The sequence below is a fragment of the Mesoplodon mirus genome, assembly GCF_964341445.2.
Source record: "Mesoplodon mirus genome assembly, chromosome: 14".
In the NCBI taxonomy this organism is placed as follows: Eukaryota; Metazoa; Chordata; class Mammalia; order Artiodactyla; family Ziphiidae; genus Mesoplodon; species Mesoplodon mirus.
The window spans coordinates 70,217,204-70,232,964 of NC_138990.1; the positions used below are offsets into that span (position 1 = coordinate 70,217,204).

The following is a 15,761-nucleotide window of genomic DNA, read 5'->3' on the forward strand; positions in this document are numbered from 1 at the left end:
TCCCCATATCCTCAAGTCCATTCTCTAGTAGGTCTGTGTCTTTATTCCCGTCTTACTCTTAGGTTCTTCTTGACATTTTTTCCCTTAAATTCCATATATATGTGTTAGCAAACGGTATTTGTCTTTCTCTTTCTGACTTACTTCACTCTGTATGACAGACTCTAAGTCCATCCACCTCATTACAAATAGCTTAGTTTCGTCTCTTTTTATGGCTGAGTAATATTCCATTGTATATATGTGCCACATCTTCTTTATCCATTCATCCAATGATGGACACTTAGGTTGTTTCCATCTTATGGCTATTGTAATTAGAGTTGCAATGAACAATTTGGTACATGACTCTTTTTGAATTATGGTTTTCTCAGGGTATATGCCCAGTAGTGGGATTGCTGGGTCAAATGGTAGTTCTATTTGTAGTTTTTTAAGGAACCTCCAGACTGTTCTCCATAGTGGCTGTACCAATTCACATTCCCACCAGCAGTGCAAGAGTGTTCCCTTTTCTCCACACCCTCTCCAGCATTTATTGTTTCTAGATTTTTTGATGATGGCCATTCTGACTGGTGTGAGATAATATCTCACACCAGTAGTTTTGATTTGCATTTGTAGTTTTGATTTGCATTTCTCTAATGATTAATGATGTTGAGCATTCTTTCATGTGTTTGTTGGCAGTCTGTATATCTTCTTTGGAGAAATGTATATTTGGGTCTTCTGCCCATTTTTGGATTGGGTTGTTTGTTTTTTTGTTATTGAGCTGCATGAGCTGGTTGTAAATTTTGAAGATTAATCCCTTGTCAGTTGCTTCATTTGTAAATATTTTCTCCCATTCTGAGGGTTGTCTTTTGGCCTTGTTTACGGTTTCCTTTGCTGTGCAAAAGCTTTTAAGTTTTATTAGGTTCCATTTGTTTATTTTTGTTTTTATTTCCATTTCTCTAGGACGTGGGTCAAAAGGGATCTTGTTGTGATTTATGTCATAGAGTGTTCTGCCTATGTTTTCCTCTAAGAGTTTGATAGTTTCTGGCCTTACATTTAGTTCTTTAATCCATTTTGAGCTTATTTTTGTGTATGGTGTTAGGGAATGATCTAATCTCATACTTTTACATGTACCTGTCCAGTTTTCCCAGCACCACTTATTGAAGAGGCTGTCCTTTCTCCACTGTACATTCCTGCCTCCTTTATCAAAGATAAGGTGACCATATGTGCGTGGGTTTATCTCTGGGCTTTCTATCCTGTTCCATTGATCTATCTTTCTGTTTTTGTGCCAGTACCATACTATCTTGATTACTGTAGCTTTGTAGTATAGTCTGAAGTCAGGGAGCCTGATTCCTCCAGCTCCATTTTTCGTTCTCAAGATTGCTTTGGCTATTCGGGGTCTTTTGTGTTTCCATACAAATTGTGAAAATTTTTGTTCTAGTTCTGTGAGAAATGCCAGTGGTAGTTTGATAGGGATTGCATTGAATCTGTAGATTGCTTTGGGTAGTAGAGTCATTTTCACAATGTTGATTCTTCCAATCCAAGAATGGTATGTCTCTCCATCTATTTGTATCATCTTTAATTTCTTTCATCAGTGTCTTATAATTTTCTGCATACAAGTCTTTTGTCTTCTTAGATAGGTTTATTCCTAGATATTTTATTCTTCTTGTTGCAGTGGTAAATGGGAGTGTTTTCTTAATTTCACTTTCAGATTTTTCATCATTAGTGTATAGGAATGCCAAAGATTTCTGTGCATTAATTTTGTATCCTGCTACTTCACCACATTCATTGATTAGCTCTAGTAGTTTTCAGGTAGCATCTTTAGGATTCTCTATGTATAGTATCATGTCATCTGCAAACAGTGACAACTTTACTTCTTCTTTTCCGATTTGGATTCCTTTTATTTCCTTTTCTTCCCTGATTGCTGTGGCTAAAACTTCCAAAACTTTGTTGAATAAGAGTGGTGAGAGTGGGCAACCTTGCCTTTTTCCTGATCTTAGTGGAAATGCTTTCAGTTTTTCACCATTGAGGACGTTGTTGGCTGTGGGTTTGTCATATATGGCCTTTATTATGTTGAGGAAAGTTCCCTCTATGCCTACTTTCTGCAGGGTTTTTATCATAAATGGGTGTTGAATTTTGTTGAAAGATTTCTCTGCATCTGTTGAGGTGACCATGTGGTTTTTCTCCTTCAATTTGTTAATATGGTGTATCACATTGATTGATTTGTGTATATTGAAGAATCCTTGTATTCCTGGAATAAACCCCACTTGATCATGGTGTATGATCCTTGTAATGTGCTGTTGGATTCTGTTTGCTAGTATTTTGTTGAGGATTTTTGCATCTATGTTCATCAGAGATATTGGCCTGTAGTTTTCTTGCTTTGTGACATCCTTGTCTGGTTTTGGTAACAGGGTGATGGTGGCCTCATAGAATGAGTTTGGGAGTATTCCTCCCTCTGCTATATTTTGGAAGAGTTTTAGAAGAATAGGTGTTAGCTCTTCTCTAAATGTTTGATAGAATTGGCCTGTGAAACCATCTGGTCCTGGGCTTTTGTTTTTTGGAAGATTTTTAATCACAGTCTCAATTTCAGTGCATGTGATTGGTCTGTTCATACTTTCTATTTCTTCCTGATTCAGTCTTGGCAGGTTGTGCATTTCTAAGAATTTGTCCATTTCTTCCAGGTTGTCCATTTTATTGGCATAGAGTTGCTTGTAGTAATCTCTCATGATCTTTTGTATTTCTGCAGTGTCAGTTGTTTCTTCTCCTTTTTCATGTCTAATTCTATTGATTTGAGTCTTCTCCCTTTTTTTCCTGATGAGTCTGGCTAATGGTTTATCAATTTTGTTTATCTTCTCAAAGAACCAGCTTTTAGTTTTATTGATCTTTGCTATCATTTCCTTCATTTCTTTGTCATTTATTTCTGATCTGATCTTTATGATTTCTTTCCTTCTGCTAACTTTGGGGTTTTTTTTTTTGTTCTTCTTTCTCTAACTGCTTTAGGTGCAAGGTTAGGTTGTTTATTCGAGATGTTTCCTGTTTCTTAAGGTATGATTGTATTGCTATAAACTTCCCTCTTAAAACTGCTTTTGCTGCATCCCATAGGTTTTGGGTCGTTGTGTTTTCATTGTCATTTGTTTCTAGGTATTTTTTAATTTCCTCTTTAATTTCTTCAGTGATCACTTCGTTATTAAGTAGTGTATTGTTTAGCCTCCATGTGCTTGTATTTTTTACAGCCCTTTTCCTGTAATTGATATCTAGTCTCATAGCATTGTGGTCGGAAAAGATACTTGATACAATTTCAATTTTCTTAAATTTACCAAGGCTTGATTTGTGACCCAAGATATGATCTATCCTGGAGAATGTTCCATGAGCACTTGAGAAAAATGTGTGTTCTGTTGTTTTTGGATGGAATGTCCTATAAATATCAATTAAGTCCATCTTGTTTAATGTATCATTTAACGGTTGTGTTTCCTTATTTATTTTCATTTTGGATGATCTGTCCATTGGTGAAAGTGAGGTGTTATAGTCCCCTACTATGAATATGTTACTGTTGATTTCCCCTTTTATGGCTGTTAGTATTTGCCTTATGTATTGAGGTGCTCCTATGTTAGGTGCATAAATATTTACAATTATTATATCTTCTTCTTGGATCAATCCCTTGATCATTATGTAGTGTCCTCTTTGTCTCTTCTGATAGTCTTTATTTTAAAGTCTATTTTATCTGGTATGAGAATTGCTACTTCAGCTTTCTTTTGGTTTCCATTTGCATGGAATATTTTTTTCCATCCCCTCACTTTCAGTCTGTATGTGTCTCTAGGTCTGAAGTGGGTCTCTTGTAGACAGCATATATATGGTTCTTGTTTTTGTATCCATTCAGCCAGTCTGTTTTTGGGTGGGTGCATTTAATCTGTTTACATTTAAGGTAATTATCTATATGTATGTTCCTATTCCCATTTTCTTAATTGTTTTGGGTTTGTTATTGTAGGTCTTTTCCTTCTCTTGTGTTTCTTGCCTAGAGAAGTTCCTTTAGCATTTGCTGTAGAGCTGGTTTTGTGGTGCTGAATTCTCTTAGTTTTTGCTTGTCTGTAAAGGTTTTAATTTCTCCATCATATCTGAATGAGATCCTTGCTGGGTAGAATAATCTTGGTTGTAGGTTTTTCTCCTTCATCACTTTAAATATGTCCTGCCAGTCCCTTCTGGCTTGCAGAGTTTCTGCTGAAAGATCAGCTGTTAACCTGATGGGGATTCCCTTGTGTGTTATTTGTTGTTTTTCCCTTGCTGCTTTTAATATGTTTTCTTTGTATTTAATGTTTGACAGTTTGATTAATATGTGTCTGGGTATGTTTCTCCTTGGATTTATCCTGTATGGGACTCTCTGTGCTTCCTGGACTTGATTAACTATTTCCTTTCCCATATTAGGGAAGTTTTCAACTATAATCTCTTCAAATATTTTCTCAGTCCCTTTCTTTTTCTCTTCTTCTTCTGGAATCCCTATATTCGAATGTTGGTGTGTTTAATGTTGTCCCAGAGGTCTCTGAGACTGTCCTCTGTTCTTTTCATTCTTTTTTCTTTATTCTGCTCTGCAGTAGTCATTTCCACTATTTTATCTTCCAGGTCACTTATCCGTTCTTCTGCCTCAGTTATTCTGCTATTGATCCCTTCTAGAGTATTTTTCATTTCATTTATTGTGTTGTTCATCGTTCCTTGTTTCATCTTTAGTTCTTCTAGGTCCATGTTAAATGTTTCTTGCATTTCCTCTATTCTATTTCCAAGATATTGGATCATCTTACTATCGTTATTCTGAATTCTTTTCCAGGTAGACTGCCTATTTCCTCTTCATTTGTTAGATCCGGTGGGTTTTTATCTTGCTCCTTCATCTGCTGTGTGTTTTTCTGTCTTCTCATTTTGCTTATCTTACTGTGTTTGGGGTCTCCTTTTTGCAGGCTGCAGGTTCGTAGTTCCCTTTGTTTTTGGTGTCTGTCGCCAGTGGCTAAAGTTTGTTCAGTGGGTTGTGTAGGCTTCCTGGTGGAGGGGACTAGTGCCTGTGTTCTGGTGGATAAGGCTGGATCTTGTCTTTCCGGTGGGCAGGTCCACGTCTGGTGGTGTATTTTCGGGTGTCTGTGGACTTATGATTTTAGGCAGCCTCTCTGCTAATGGGTGGGGTTGTGTTTGTGTCTTGCTAGTTGTTTGGCATAGGGTGTCCAGCACTGTAGCTTGCTGGTCGTTCAGTGAAGCTGGGTGTTTGTGTTGAGATGGAGATCTCTGGGAGATGTTCGCTGTTTGATATTACATGGAGCTGGGAGGTCTCTTGTGGACCAGTGTCCTGAAGTTGGCTCTCCCACCTCAGAGGCACAGCACTGACTGCTGGCTGCAGCACCAAGAGCCTTTCAACCACACGGCTCAGAATAAAAGGGAGAAAAAGTAGAAAGAAAGAAAGAGGATAAAAGAAAAGAAAATAAAGTAAGGTAAAATAAAATAAAGTTATTAAAATAAACAAAATAATTATTAAGAAAAAGCATTTTTTAAGTAAAAAAAAAAAGGGACGGTTAGAACCCTAGGACAGATGGTGAAAGCAAAGCTATACAGACAAAATCTCACATAGAAGCATAGACATACACACTCAAAGAAAGAGGAAAAGGCGAAAAAATAATAAATCTTGCTCTCAAAGTCCACCTCCTCAATTTGGGATGATTTGTTGTCTATTCAGGTATTCCACAGATGCAGGGTACATCATGTTGATTTTGGAGATTTAATCCGCTGCTCCTGAGGCTGCTGGGAGAGATTTCCCGTTCTCTTCTTTGTTCGCACAGCTCCCGGGGTTCAGCTTTGGATTTGGCCCTGCCTCTGCGTGTAGGTCACCGGAGGACGTCTGTTCTTCGCTCAGACAGGACGGGGTTAAAGGGGCCGCTGATTCGGGGGTTCTGACTCACTCAGGACCGGGGGGAGGGAGGGGTACGGATGCGGGGCAAGCCTGCGGCGGCAGAGGCCAGCGTGACGTTGCAGCAGCCTGAGGCGCCATGCGTTCTCCCGGGGAAGTTGTCCCTGGATCCCGGGACCCTGGCAGTGGCGGGCTGCACAGGCTCCCGGGAGGGGAGGCATGGCTAGTGACCTGTGCTCGCACACAGGCTTCTTGTGGTGGCGGCAGCAGCAGCCTTAGCGTCTCTTGCCCGTCTCTGGGGTCTGCGCTGTTAGCCGCGGCTCGTGCCCATCTCTGGAGCTCCTTTAAGCAGCGTTCTTAATCACCAGGAAACAAAGAGGGAAGAAAAAGTCTCTTGCCTCTTCGGCAGGTCCAGACTTTTTCCCGGACTCCCTCCCGGCTAGCTGTGGCGCACTATCCCCTTCAGGCTGTGTTCACGCCGCCAACCCCAGTCCTCTCCCTGCGCTCCCACCGAAGCTCGAGCCTCAGCTCCCAGCCCCGCCCGCCCCGGCGGGTGAGCATACAAGCCTCTCGGGCTGGTTAGTGCTGGTCGGCACCGATCCTCTGTGAAGGAATCTCTCCGCTTTGCCCTCCGCACCCCTGTGGCTGTGCTCTCCTCCTTGGCCCCGAAGTTTTCCCCCTCTGCCTCCCACAGTCTCTGCCCGCAAAGGGGCTTCCTAGTGTGTGGAAACCTTTCCTCTTTCACAGCTCCCTCCCACTGGTGCAGGTCCTGTCCCTATCCTTTTGCTTCTGGTTATTCTTTTTTCTTTTGCCCTACCCAGGTACGTGGGGACTTTCTTGCCTTTTGGGAGGTCTGAGGTCTTATGCCAGTGTTAAATGGGTGTTCTGTAGGAGTTGTTCCACGTGTAGATGTATTTCTGATGTATCTGTGGGGACGAAGGTGATCTCCGCGTCTTACTCTTCCGCCATCTTCCCCATCTCCTTCACTGTGGTTTTGATTTGCAGTTCTCTGATGATTAGGAATGTGAAGCATCATTTCATTTATCTGTTGACTATCTGTATGTCTTCTTTGGGAAAATGTCTATTCAGATCCTCTGCCCATTTTTTAATCAGATTGTTTGGGGTTTTTTGCTATTGAGTTGTATGAGTTCTCTATATATTTTGCATATTAACCCCTTATCAGATGTATGATTTGCAAATATCTTCTCCCATTTGGTAGGTTGCCTTACCATTTTGTTGATGGTTTCCCTTGCTATGCAGAAGCTTTCTAGTTTGATGTAGTCTCACTTGTTTACTTTTGCTTTTGTTGTTTTTGCTTTTGGTGTCAGAGCCAAAAAATTATAGCCAAGACTGATGTCAAAGAGCTTACCACCTATGTTTTCATCTAGGAGTTTTATGCTTTCAGGTCTTATGTTCAAGTCTTTAATCCATTTTAAGTTTATTTTTAAATGTTTCTTTTGCATGTGGCTGTCTAGTTTTCCCAACACCATTTATGGAAGAAACTGTCCTTTCCCTATTGTATATTCATTCAATGAATATATATATCTCTGCTTACAAGTGTCTGGCTCCTCCTTAGAGTGAAAAATCCATGAGGGCATGAGCCTGGCCTGTTTACTGTTCCAGCTCCAGTCTTGGGCATGTAATAGGTGCTCAATTAAAATTTTTTGTATAAATAAATGAATATATCCCTCCTTCTTTGAACGGTCTCGTTGAGGGTGGAGATGTTGTCTTTTATTTCTTGGTATCTCCAAGACTCGAGAAATGTTTCTGATTTGAATGTTTTATTTTATTCATTCATCGATTCCTATTGAGCATCTACCACATGCCAGACACTGTGCTAGGTACTGAGGATACAGCAGGGTATAAAACTGAGAAAACTCTTGTTTTCACAGACATGAGTGAGAGGAAATGGACAATGAATATAATAAACTAGTAAATTCTTTAATTTTTTTGCCAATTTTGGAATATAATTAATATCCCTATTTACTTCCTGTTTCTGAAGAACAAAGTATAATACCTTTCCTGTAATAAAATTGTAGATGATGCAAAGCCTGCTGGGGAGACAACAAATTCACCCCCTTCCTAGAGAAAATAAGAACATGTTAATAATAAGGCATGGGAAAAAGATAAGGATAAGAAAGGGACAGTAGCAAAAGGATTCTTTCCTCCTTAGCTGAGCTTCCTGCACTGTCAGCTTGCCATCTTATCCCGGCTGCTTTCCCCACACATCTGTCCTTTTCAACCTTGAAAGCCCGTCGTGATGTTTGCAGTGGAAGATTTTGAGTGACCCTGAACTAGCCGTTGCCAAGGTATCCCTACTTACTACTCACAGCAGGAATAATAAATCTGCCTGTGTGCTGTCTCCTTCCATTTCAAGACACACAACAATGAATTCAGAGCAGGAAGTAAAGAGAGTTATCTCATGTAATAATAGCCTTGTACATTAAAAAAAAATACTTTTTGTAAATAAATTCATTATCTCATTGGATGCTTTCAAGACCACAGTGAGTTAAGATGAGGATTTCAGGAACTTCCCTGGTGACGCAGTGGTTAAGAATCCGCCTGCCAATGCAGGAGACACAGGTTCAAGCCCTGGTCCAGGAAGATCGCACATGCCACAGAGCAGCTAAGCCCGTGCACCACAACTACTGAGCCTGTGCTCTGGAGCCCGTGAGCCACAACTACTAAGCCTGTGTGCCACAACTACTGAAGCCCGCGTGCCTAGAGCCCATGCTCCACAACGAGAGAAGCCACTGCAATGAGAAGCCCGTGCACTGCCATGAAGTGTAACCCCCGCTCACCGCAACTAGAGAAAGCCCACACACAGCAGCGAAGACCCAACACAGCCAAAAATAAATATTAAAAAAAAAAATGAGGATTTCAGTTATGGTGTCCAGATACCCCCAATTAAACCTTATATTGTCCCAGCATTTTTCCTGGATTTTTTAATAGATTTTTTTTTTTTAGAGCAGTTTTAGGTTCACAGCAAAATTGAATGGAAGGTACAGAGATTTCTCGTATACCTCTGTCCTCATACACACACAGCCTCCCTATCAACATTGCCCACCAGAATGGTACATTGGTTACAGTGGATGAACCTGCATTGACATATCATCACCGAAAGCCTATAGCTCACATTAGGGTTCACAGTTGGTGTTGTATATTCTGTGAGTTTTGACACATGTATAATAACCATTATAGGTCCTACGGAGTTTCATGGCCCTAAAAATATTCTGTGTGTCTGCCTACTCATCCCTCTGTTCTAGACCTTTCATTCTGCGATAAAGTGTCATTATAATTCTAGATTTGAAAATATTTTTGATAGAATTATTTAATAGGTTTTTCAATATAGTAAAGCTTCTTTCTTGGTTAATAAATATTTTACAAACTTATGTAAACTTAATTATTTCTAGAGCCTGCTTTTACTTGCAGAGGGGTCCTGATTTGGATGATAAATTACATGGTCTCCATAATTACAGTCTGCATTTAAGGGAAGAAAAACTGGTCCCCAGAGAAAAGGGGACTCTCCTTGGTATGTCTGGCCAGTCAGGTGCAGAACAGTACTGAAGTCCAGGTGCTCTGACTTCTGGCACTTTCTACACAAAAGACACAAAGCCAGATGGGGAGACAACTCAGATCTCAAAGCTTATCACATCCTTAAGTAGTTTAAAGTAGTTATGAAAGTGGAATTGCTTCTGTATTTCTAATTCAGACGTGAGAAAATTCACTATGTAAGTAAATAATGTAGCCGGTGAGGAATAGAACAGACTGAGAGAAGCCCAGATCAACACTCAGGCAGGCAAGTGGGGATCTGCCTAAAGAGGATGGAATAATACAGAGGAAGGTTGGATTTAAAAGGGAGTACTGTGCTTTTAGAGAAGATTCCATAAATCGTTAAGTCAGTGAGGAAAAACATCTTCAGATGTTTGATGGTATTCTGAGACTGAAATTAGAGTTTCATTTGCATATTTCTGGGACATGGGTGCATCTATTTATCCAGAATGAGTCTAGGTTCTGATCAAATACATACTAAACTTGCCTAATATGATAATTAACCGTTCTGTAGTATCACCCACGTATAATTGTATTACAATGTTAGCACCCTAAAGATTGAAGTGATTATTAACTTTTCCATAGCAAATCAGAAGGAAATTGTTTCAAAGAGGGTTAGGTTTTCATAAAGACCAATTCCTGTTCTTATATTCACTTTAAGATGTCGTATTTAATATAGACCCTGCTGTAGAAACACACAGTTAGCCTAAGTCAGACAGGAAAGAGCAATCACTCTTTCACAAAATAAATCACAGGGGGTCAGGGGAACAACTAACACACAGAAGGCAGTGGTCAATAACACAGGGTGGTGTGTGGAGTTGATTCTCCACCCCCAGGCATTGTTCAGATGTGTTGCCTTAGATGCTATCCCCGTGACAGGGTATTAACTTTAGCTGTTTTATTTGTGAATGGTGTGGAGATATGTGTTTATTTTATTCGTTTATTTTTGTCAGGCCTCTCTATCCGGAGTGTGTGCTGGAAAGCAGACCGCCTCCTAGCAGGGACCCAGGACAGCGAGATATTTGAAGTGATCGTGCGAGAACGGGACAAGCCAATGCTGATCCTGCAGGGCCACTGCGAGGGGGAGCTCTGGGCTCTGGCCCTGCACCCCAAGAAGCCGCTGGCTGTGACAGGCAGCGATGACCGCTCTGTCAGGTGAGGCCCCAGCAGTGGTGGCTGTAACCTCACTCACCTCCCTGGGATAACATTCATTTTGCCCAAATTTGTTTATTACTTTAAGAGAAGGATAAGCCACAGGGCAGAACCTCACAATTTCCAAACAGAATGTTAAGCCATTTTGCTTAACGACAGTTGGCTTCTTGACCTTTTGTTGTTGCTATCTTTCTTTGGCTCCATCTTAAGTCAAGAAAATGTTCTTAGAAGTGAAAATTCACTACTGCTGGTTAGATTGGCCTCCAGGTCTCTTCCAGCTGAAGATGTAAGCTGAGTGCACTCATCTGTGATAAGATCATGTTTCTTCCTCGTACCTTGGGTCCTGCTGGAGGCAGCTTGGCAGTTTCACAGCTGAGTCACTCACCATCAGTTTAGTCACAGACTAAACATCACCAAGAGAACTGAAATGCACGTGAGTCATTAATTCTTTCTTTGCTCAAAATTCCCTGTGAGAATTTACAATGTCTTCAAATCAAAGGAAAGTGTGGGTTCCTAAGAAAATATGCCCATTTTTTTAGGGCCTCAAGTGTTCTCGCTATGCATCACTTGTTATTTGAGAACACGACAGTAGTAAAATGAGCAAAATTATGCTTCCAATGTTCTTGAGACTGTTGAAAGACTGATTTGCAAGTGTGAGATGAAGACTATTACACTGATTCCAGTATTTCCGTACTACTGAGCTTTAAGTGTGCTCAACAACAAGCAGGCCAGAAAGAGAGTCCCTGACAGTGAGAGGAAGAGACTGATAATCAGTTGATGGATTACTGCTTCTGGGTTTGAATAGCTAAAGTGGAGCACTATAAACTAGACTAAAGGTCACTGCTCCCCCTCCCCCCGCCCTTATTCTGTATGTTTGTGAATTGAATCAAGATGCAATGAGTATACTCATTAGAAAAGCATAAATCCAAAGAGAAAACCATTTTTGAGCTTCTGCTGAGCACTAAAGCCTCATCAATCTAAAAATCAGTGAAAACAATTACAGTTATCTTTTCATGTGACATAAATGTTTATTTGGCTTATACTTCTCTTTACTCACTTCCTCCTCCTCTCTTCCTTTTCCTTCCATTACTCTGAGCCAAACCAATGCCAAGTTATTCAAACACCCAAGAAACTCGATTCATACCCATCCAGATAGAAGGGATTTCAAGAAAGTTTTTGGCTTTTATATTTTAACAACTGTGTTGAGTCTTAGAATTGAAAAGAGCCCTTACTGCCAGAATTTGTATTACTTTCCTTAACGATTAATTTAGCTAAAATTTTAAATGGAAGTTTTACAGAGTATTGAAATTTAGGAAGGGTATAAGTCATAATTTCTTGATAAAGATTAGCTTAGTGGCTTTATAAGATTAGTGCAGTTTGCTGAGGAGTGATGGTTTCTTCATGCTAGTCAAGCAAAGCTTACATTGCTTAAAATAGTACAAGGCTAAAAACAGCATGAGATTATGAATAATGGACAAGGTATTGAAAGCATACCATAAGCTTTAGGCTGAACAGTGCAGGCTGCCTAAGGGATCAGTAAACTATTCACTGCGCAGCCCTGCATTGCAAGGCGCATGCCACCATCCCTCCTGAAGGCGGAATGCATTTAGAGAAATTGCACCGCATTTGAATTACTCATGGTTCTTTATCACAGAACTTAGATTCTCAGACCCCCTCGCAGATGTTGTTGTTTGCACGTTAGGAGAAGACTGTCTTCAGAGTAGTAGCAGAGAGAGGTCAGATGCCGCAATTGCATCTCACATGGAAACGTTTATTTGTGTCTCCAAATATTTAGTTCATGTTCTCTCAGTTTGAGGTGCCTGGATTAGGTGTTCCAAGGAGCTGCTGAAAATTCTGTTAGTGGCACTTGCACTTGACCTCTGTTTCTCCAGCAGTAGCTGTGCTCATCAGCCAGGGGCACGGCGAAGTATCCCCCCCTGCCCCGGCCCCAACCAAGAGGGGACCTATCAGCAGTGGGGCGCCCAGGGAGCTCATGAGGAGTGACAGCATATGACTGTGTACAGCCAACTTTGGAACCATCCTGGGCAGGGGTATCATTCGTTCTTCTCCATCTGAAATACTTCGTCTTGCTCAGGAGGCCAACAAATGTAATGTGTATTTCAATCTGTATGTGCTTACATAACACAGTTACTAGAAGGGAACTCGTATTTTTTTTTTTTAAAGCAACAACAGCATCTAGTAGTACTTCTTATCCTATGTGTTATTAACAGCCATTGGTATAAATCCAGAACAATTTTTAATCTCCAAAGAGAAAAGTATAATTTTGTGTGAAGTAGTGTTTAAAATTTCCTTATTTTATGAATCTCAAAATCTTTGGAAATGTTATCTCATTTTATATTTCTTGATGGGTATTTCAAATGGTGAAAATCACATAAAGATAGACTAAACACTTTCCCAGGTTCCCAGACATGCCAAGAGGAAGGACACTGGTGTGAGGTTACTGCAGTCTTTCTTGTTATTATCGCAGTGGTGAACAGGCCTTCGGCCTTGGGCTGGCTGATGACTATGAGAAGTTGTTTTGTTTTGTCTTTGACTTTTAACTGTGCTTAGGCTGTGGAGCCTGGCAGACCATGCCTTGATCGCCCGCTGTAACATGGAGGAAGCCGTTCGAAGCGTTGCTTTCAGCCCCGATGGATCTCAGTTGGCCCTGGGCATGAAGGACGGATCTTTCATTGTTCTCCGAGTCAGGCACGTACTGATACTGAAAGTGACATTAGAGATATTCTTTTGTTAAAATTAATTCTCCTGGTCAGAATGTATGCCAGGACCTTAGGAAAAATGCATTTACTGTTTTGAATAGGAGCACTGTAGATTCACAACCGCCTGTCTATAGTTTCAAAATCCAAACACTCTGAGCGTCCGAAGTTCTTTGGTAACTTGTTTGGCAGCACTGCCTGACCCAGTGAACTGGATGTGAGATTGTTTACAGTCTATTACTCTCTTAGTAGGGATAGTCATGTATCATGTGATTTGCTGCAAAAATATTAATGTGTTCAAAAGGGGTTGCTGTCTTAACTCCTACTGGGGATCTTATGTAATAGATTGTATGCAAACCTTTCTAAAATCCAATGAATAATAAACTCCCAAGCTTGTCTGGTCCCAGGGGTTTTAGATAAGAGATTATGGGCTTGTAATAAGCCAAGAAAAGAGGAAGAAAGAAGAAAGCAGCCTCCAACAGCACTAAATTTTTAGAGATAAACTTAAGTAAAGATTTTTCTACCTATAATCACCAATAAAATGGAACATTTCATATTTGTTAACCTCCTATATTATTTCTACTGGACAAAAATTATGACCCACCCTTGTAATTCTTTGAACACATTGGTTATTCTTTTGGATTACACATTTTGTGATTACAGAAAGGAAATGTAGCTGTAGATTAGATACTGCATCTCTCACACACAGCAAATTCTATATAACTCTTGGCATGGTTTATTACACTAAATTCTCATCACCAGCCACACAACTTATTACCAAATGGGTGGGCAACATTTTCTTTCTTTGCTTAGTGATGTGTGAAAAGATAGCTAATTACCAAATTTTCTTTTTGATGGATTTCCCAAGCCAAAAAACAATCCTCCCACACCTATTTTATGGCATTATAGTAAACTATAATGCTATTAGTAAATGATAGCAGGTATGAGAAATTATTATGTGGAAGCAAATATTTGGCATTATTTATGCATTCAGTTCATTTTAGAGTTGATGAAGGCATCATTACTAGTTCAGGGGACCTGCTAGTCATAATCTTGTCTTGTAGCTATGGGGGAAAAGCCTCAGTGAGCTTTCAAATAAGAGTAGAAATTATCAGAAAGGATACAGAATATTCCAGTGATTCAATATAGGCATTATTGACCTTTCATAGTGAGAGTTAAATAATTACATAAAAATTCAACATTAAAAAAGTAGTTTTCCTCTTCTGCTTTTTGGACTTGCTCTTTTTACAGTAAGCATCAAGCTTAACAGTCACTGGTTTCTTGTTCTTAAAGTATTAGAAAGATAGTTTATTTTTATGTTAACCTTGATATGTTTTACCTTTCTCTGTGACATATTTTTAAAACAATTTTACAAACCCCAAATTTTAATAAAAAGTTTTAGAGAAAAAGAATACATGTAATTGAACATGAAAGCGAAAATGCATTTCATTAAAATTGTTTTGTTTTTTACTTTGGGAGCCCAAAATATTATTTAAAATGTTTAATTTCTCCTACATTGGCCATGAACTAAATAATATTTTATATCTTTCCATAAAAGTTAATTATCTAATTCCTGTAGTTTTTCTCTCCCTTTCAAAGTGATTTTTTTCTGTGGCACACAGATTTTAAAACATGACTTGGGGTTCCTATCTCTAGATTTGCTGCTTATCGCTTTGCTTTTCTATTCTTATAGAGATATGACAGAAGTGGTTCATATCAAAGATCGAAAAGAAGTCATTCACGAAATGAAATTTTCTCCAGATGGTTCTTATCTGGCAGTGGGATCCAATGATGGCCCTGTAGATATCTACGCTGTCGCCCAGCGATATAAGAAAATAGGAGAATGCAGCAAGTCTCTCAGTTTCATCACACACATTGACTGGTCTTTGGATAGTAAATACTTGCAAACTAATGACGGTGCTGGAGAACGGCTGTTCTACAAAATGCCATGTAAGTCACAAGGGCAATGAATGTTTGTACAAAGCGCAACTCTGAACCATGGCAGAAAATATATGAGGATATTCTTAGGACCTCAGGGCAAGGAATGTTTTCTGAAACAAGACCCTGAAACCACAAACTCTCAAAGAAAAGATTTATAAATTGAAACACATTAAAATAAAAAATTATTGCACAACAAAAGAGACCATGATGGGCATAAATACTTGGAATTGTTATAATGGACAAAGGATATACATGAACAATACAAGTTTGAACTGCACCAGTCTACTTCTGTACAGATTTTTTTAGTAGTAAACACTACAGTACTACATGGTAGGAGGTTGTTTGAATCTGTGGTTGTGGAACCATGGATGCAGAGGGTCAACTCTAAGTTATACATGGAATTTCGACAGCGTGGAGAGTTGGTGGCCCTAACCCTCAAGTTGTTTGAGGGTCAACTATACACCTATAATATATAAAGAATGCCTAAAGATAAGCAAAAGGAAAAACTAGTAGGAAAATACTTAAAAAATACTGAAGATTTGAGGATTACA

At 39.6% G+C, this 15,761-nt stretch overlaps 1 protein-coding gene across 5 annotated transcripts in view; it reads left to right on the plus strand.

The window, feature by feature from the left end:
* Window positions 1–15,761, plus strand: part of EML6 (EMAP like 6) — a 377,195-nt gene that overhangs the window by 240,056 nt on the left and 121,378 nt on the right. For all 5 annotated transcript variants that reach the window (XM_082641845.1, XM_082641844.1, XM_082641847.1 and 2 more), the window contains 3 exons: window positions 10,354–10,555; window positions 13,124–13,261; window positions 14,963–15,219. In XM_082641845.1, the coding sequence (XP_082497971.1) occupies window positions 10,354–10,555; window positions 13,124–13,261; window positions 14,963–15,219 (597 nt within the window). The remainder of the gene's footprint in view (window positions 1–10,353; window positions 10,556–13,123; window positions 13,262–14,962; window positions 15,220–15,761) is intronic.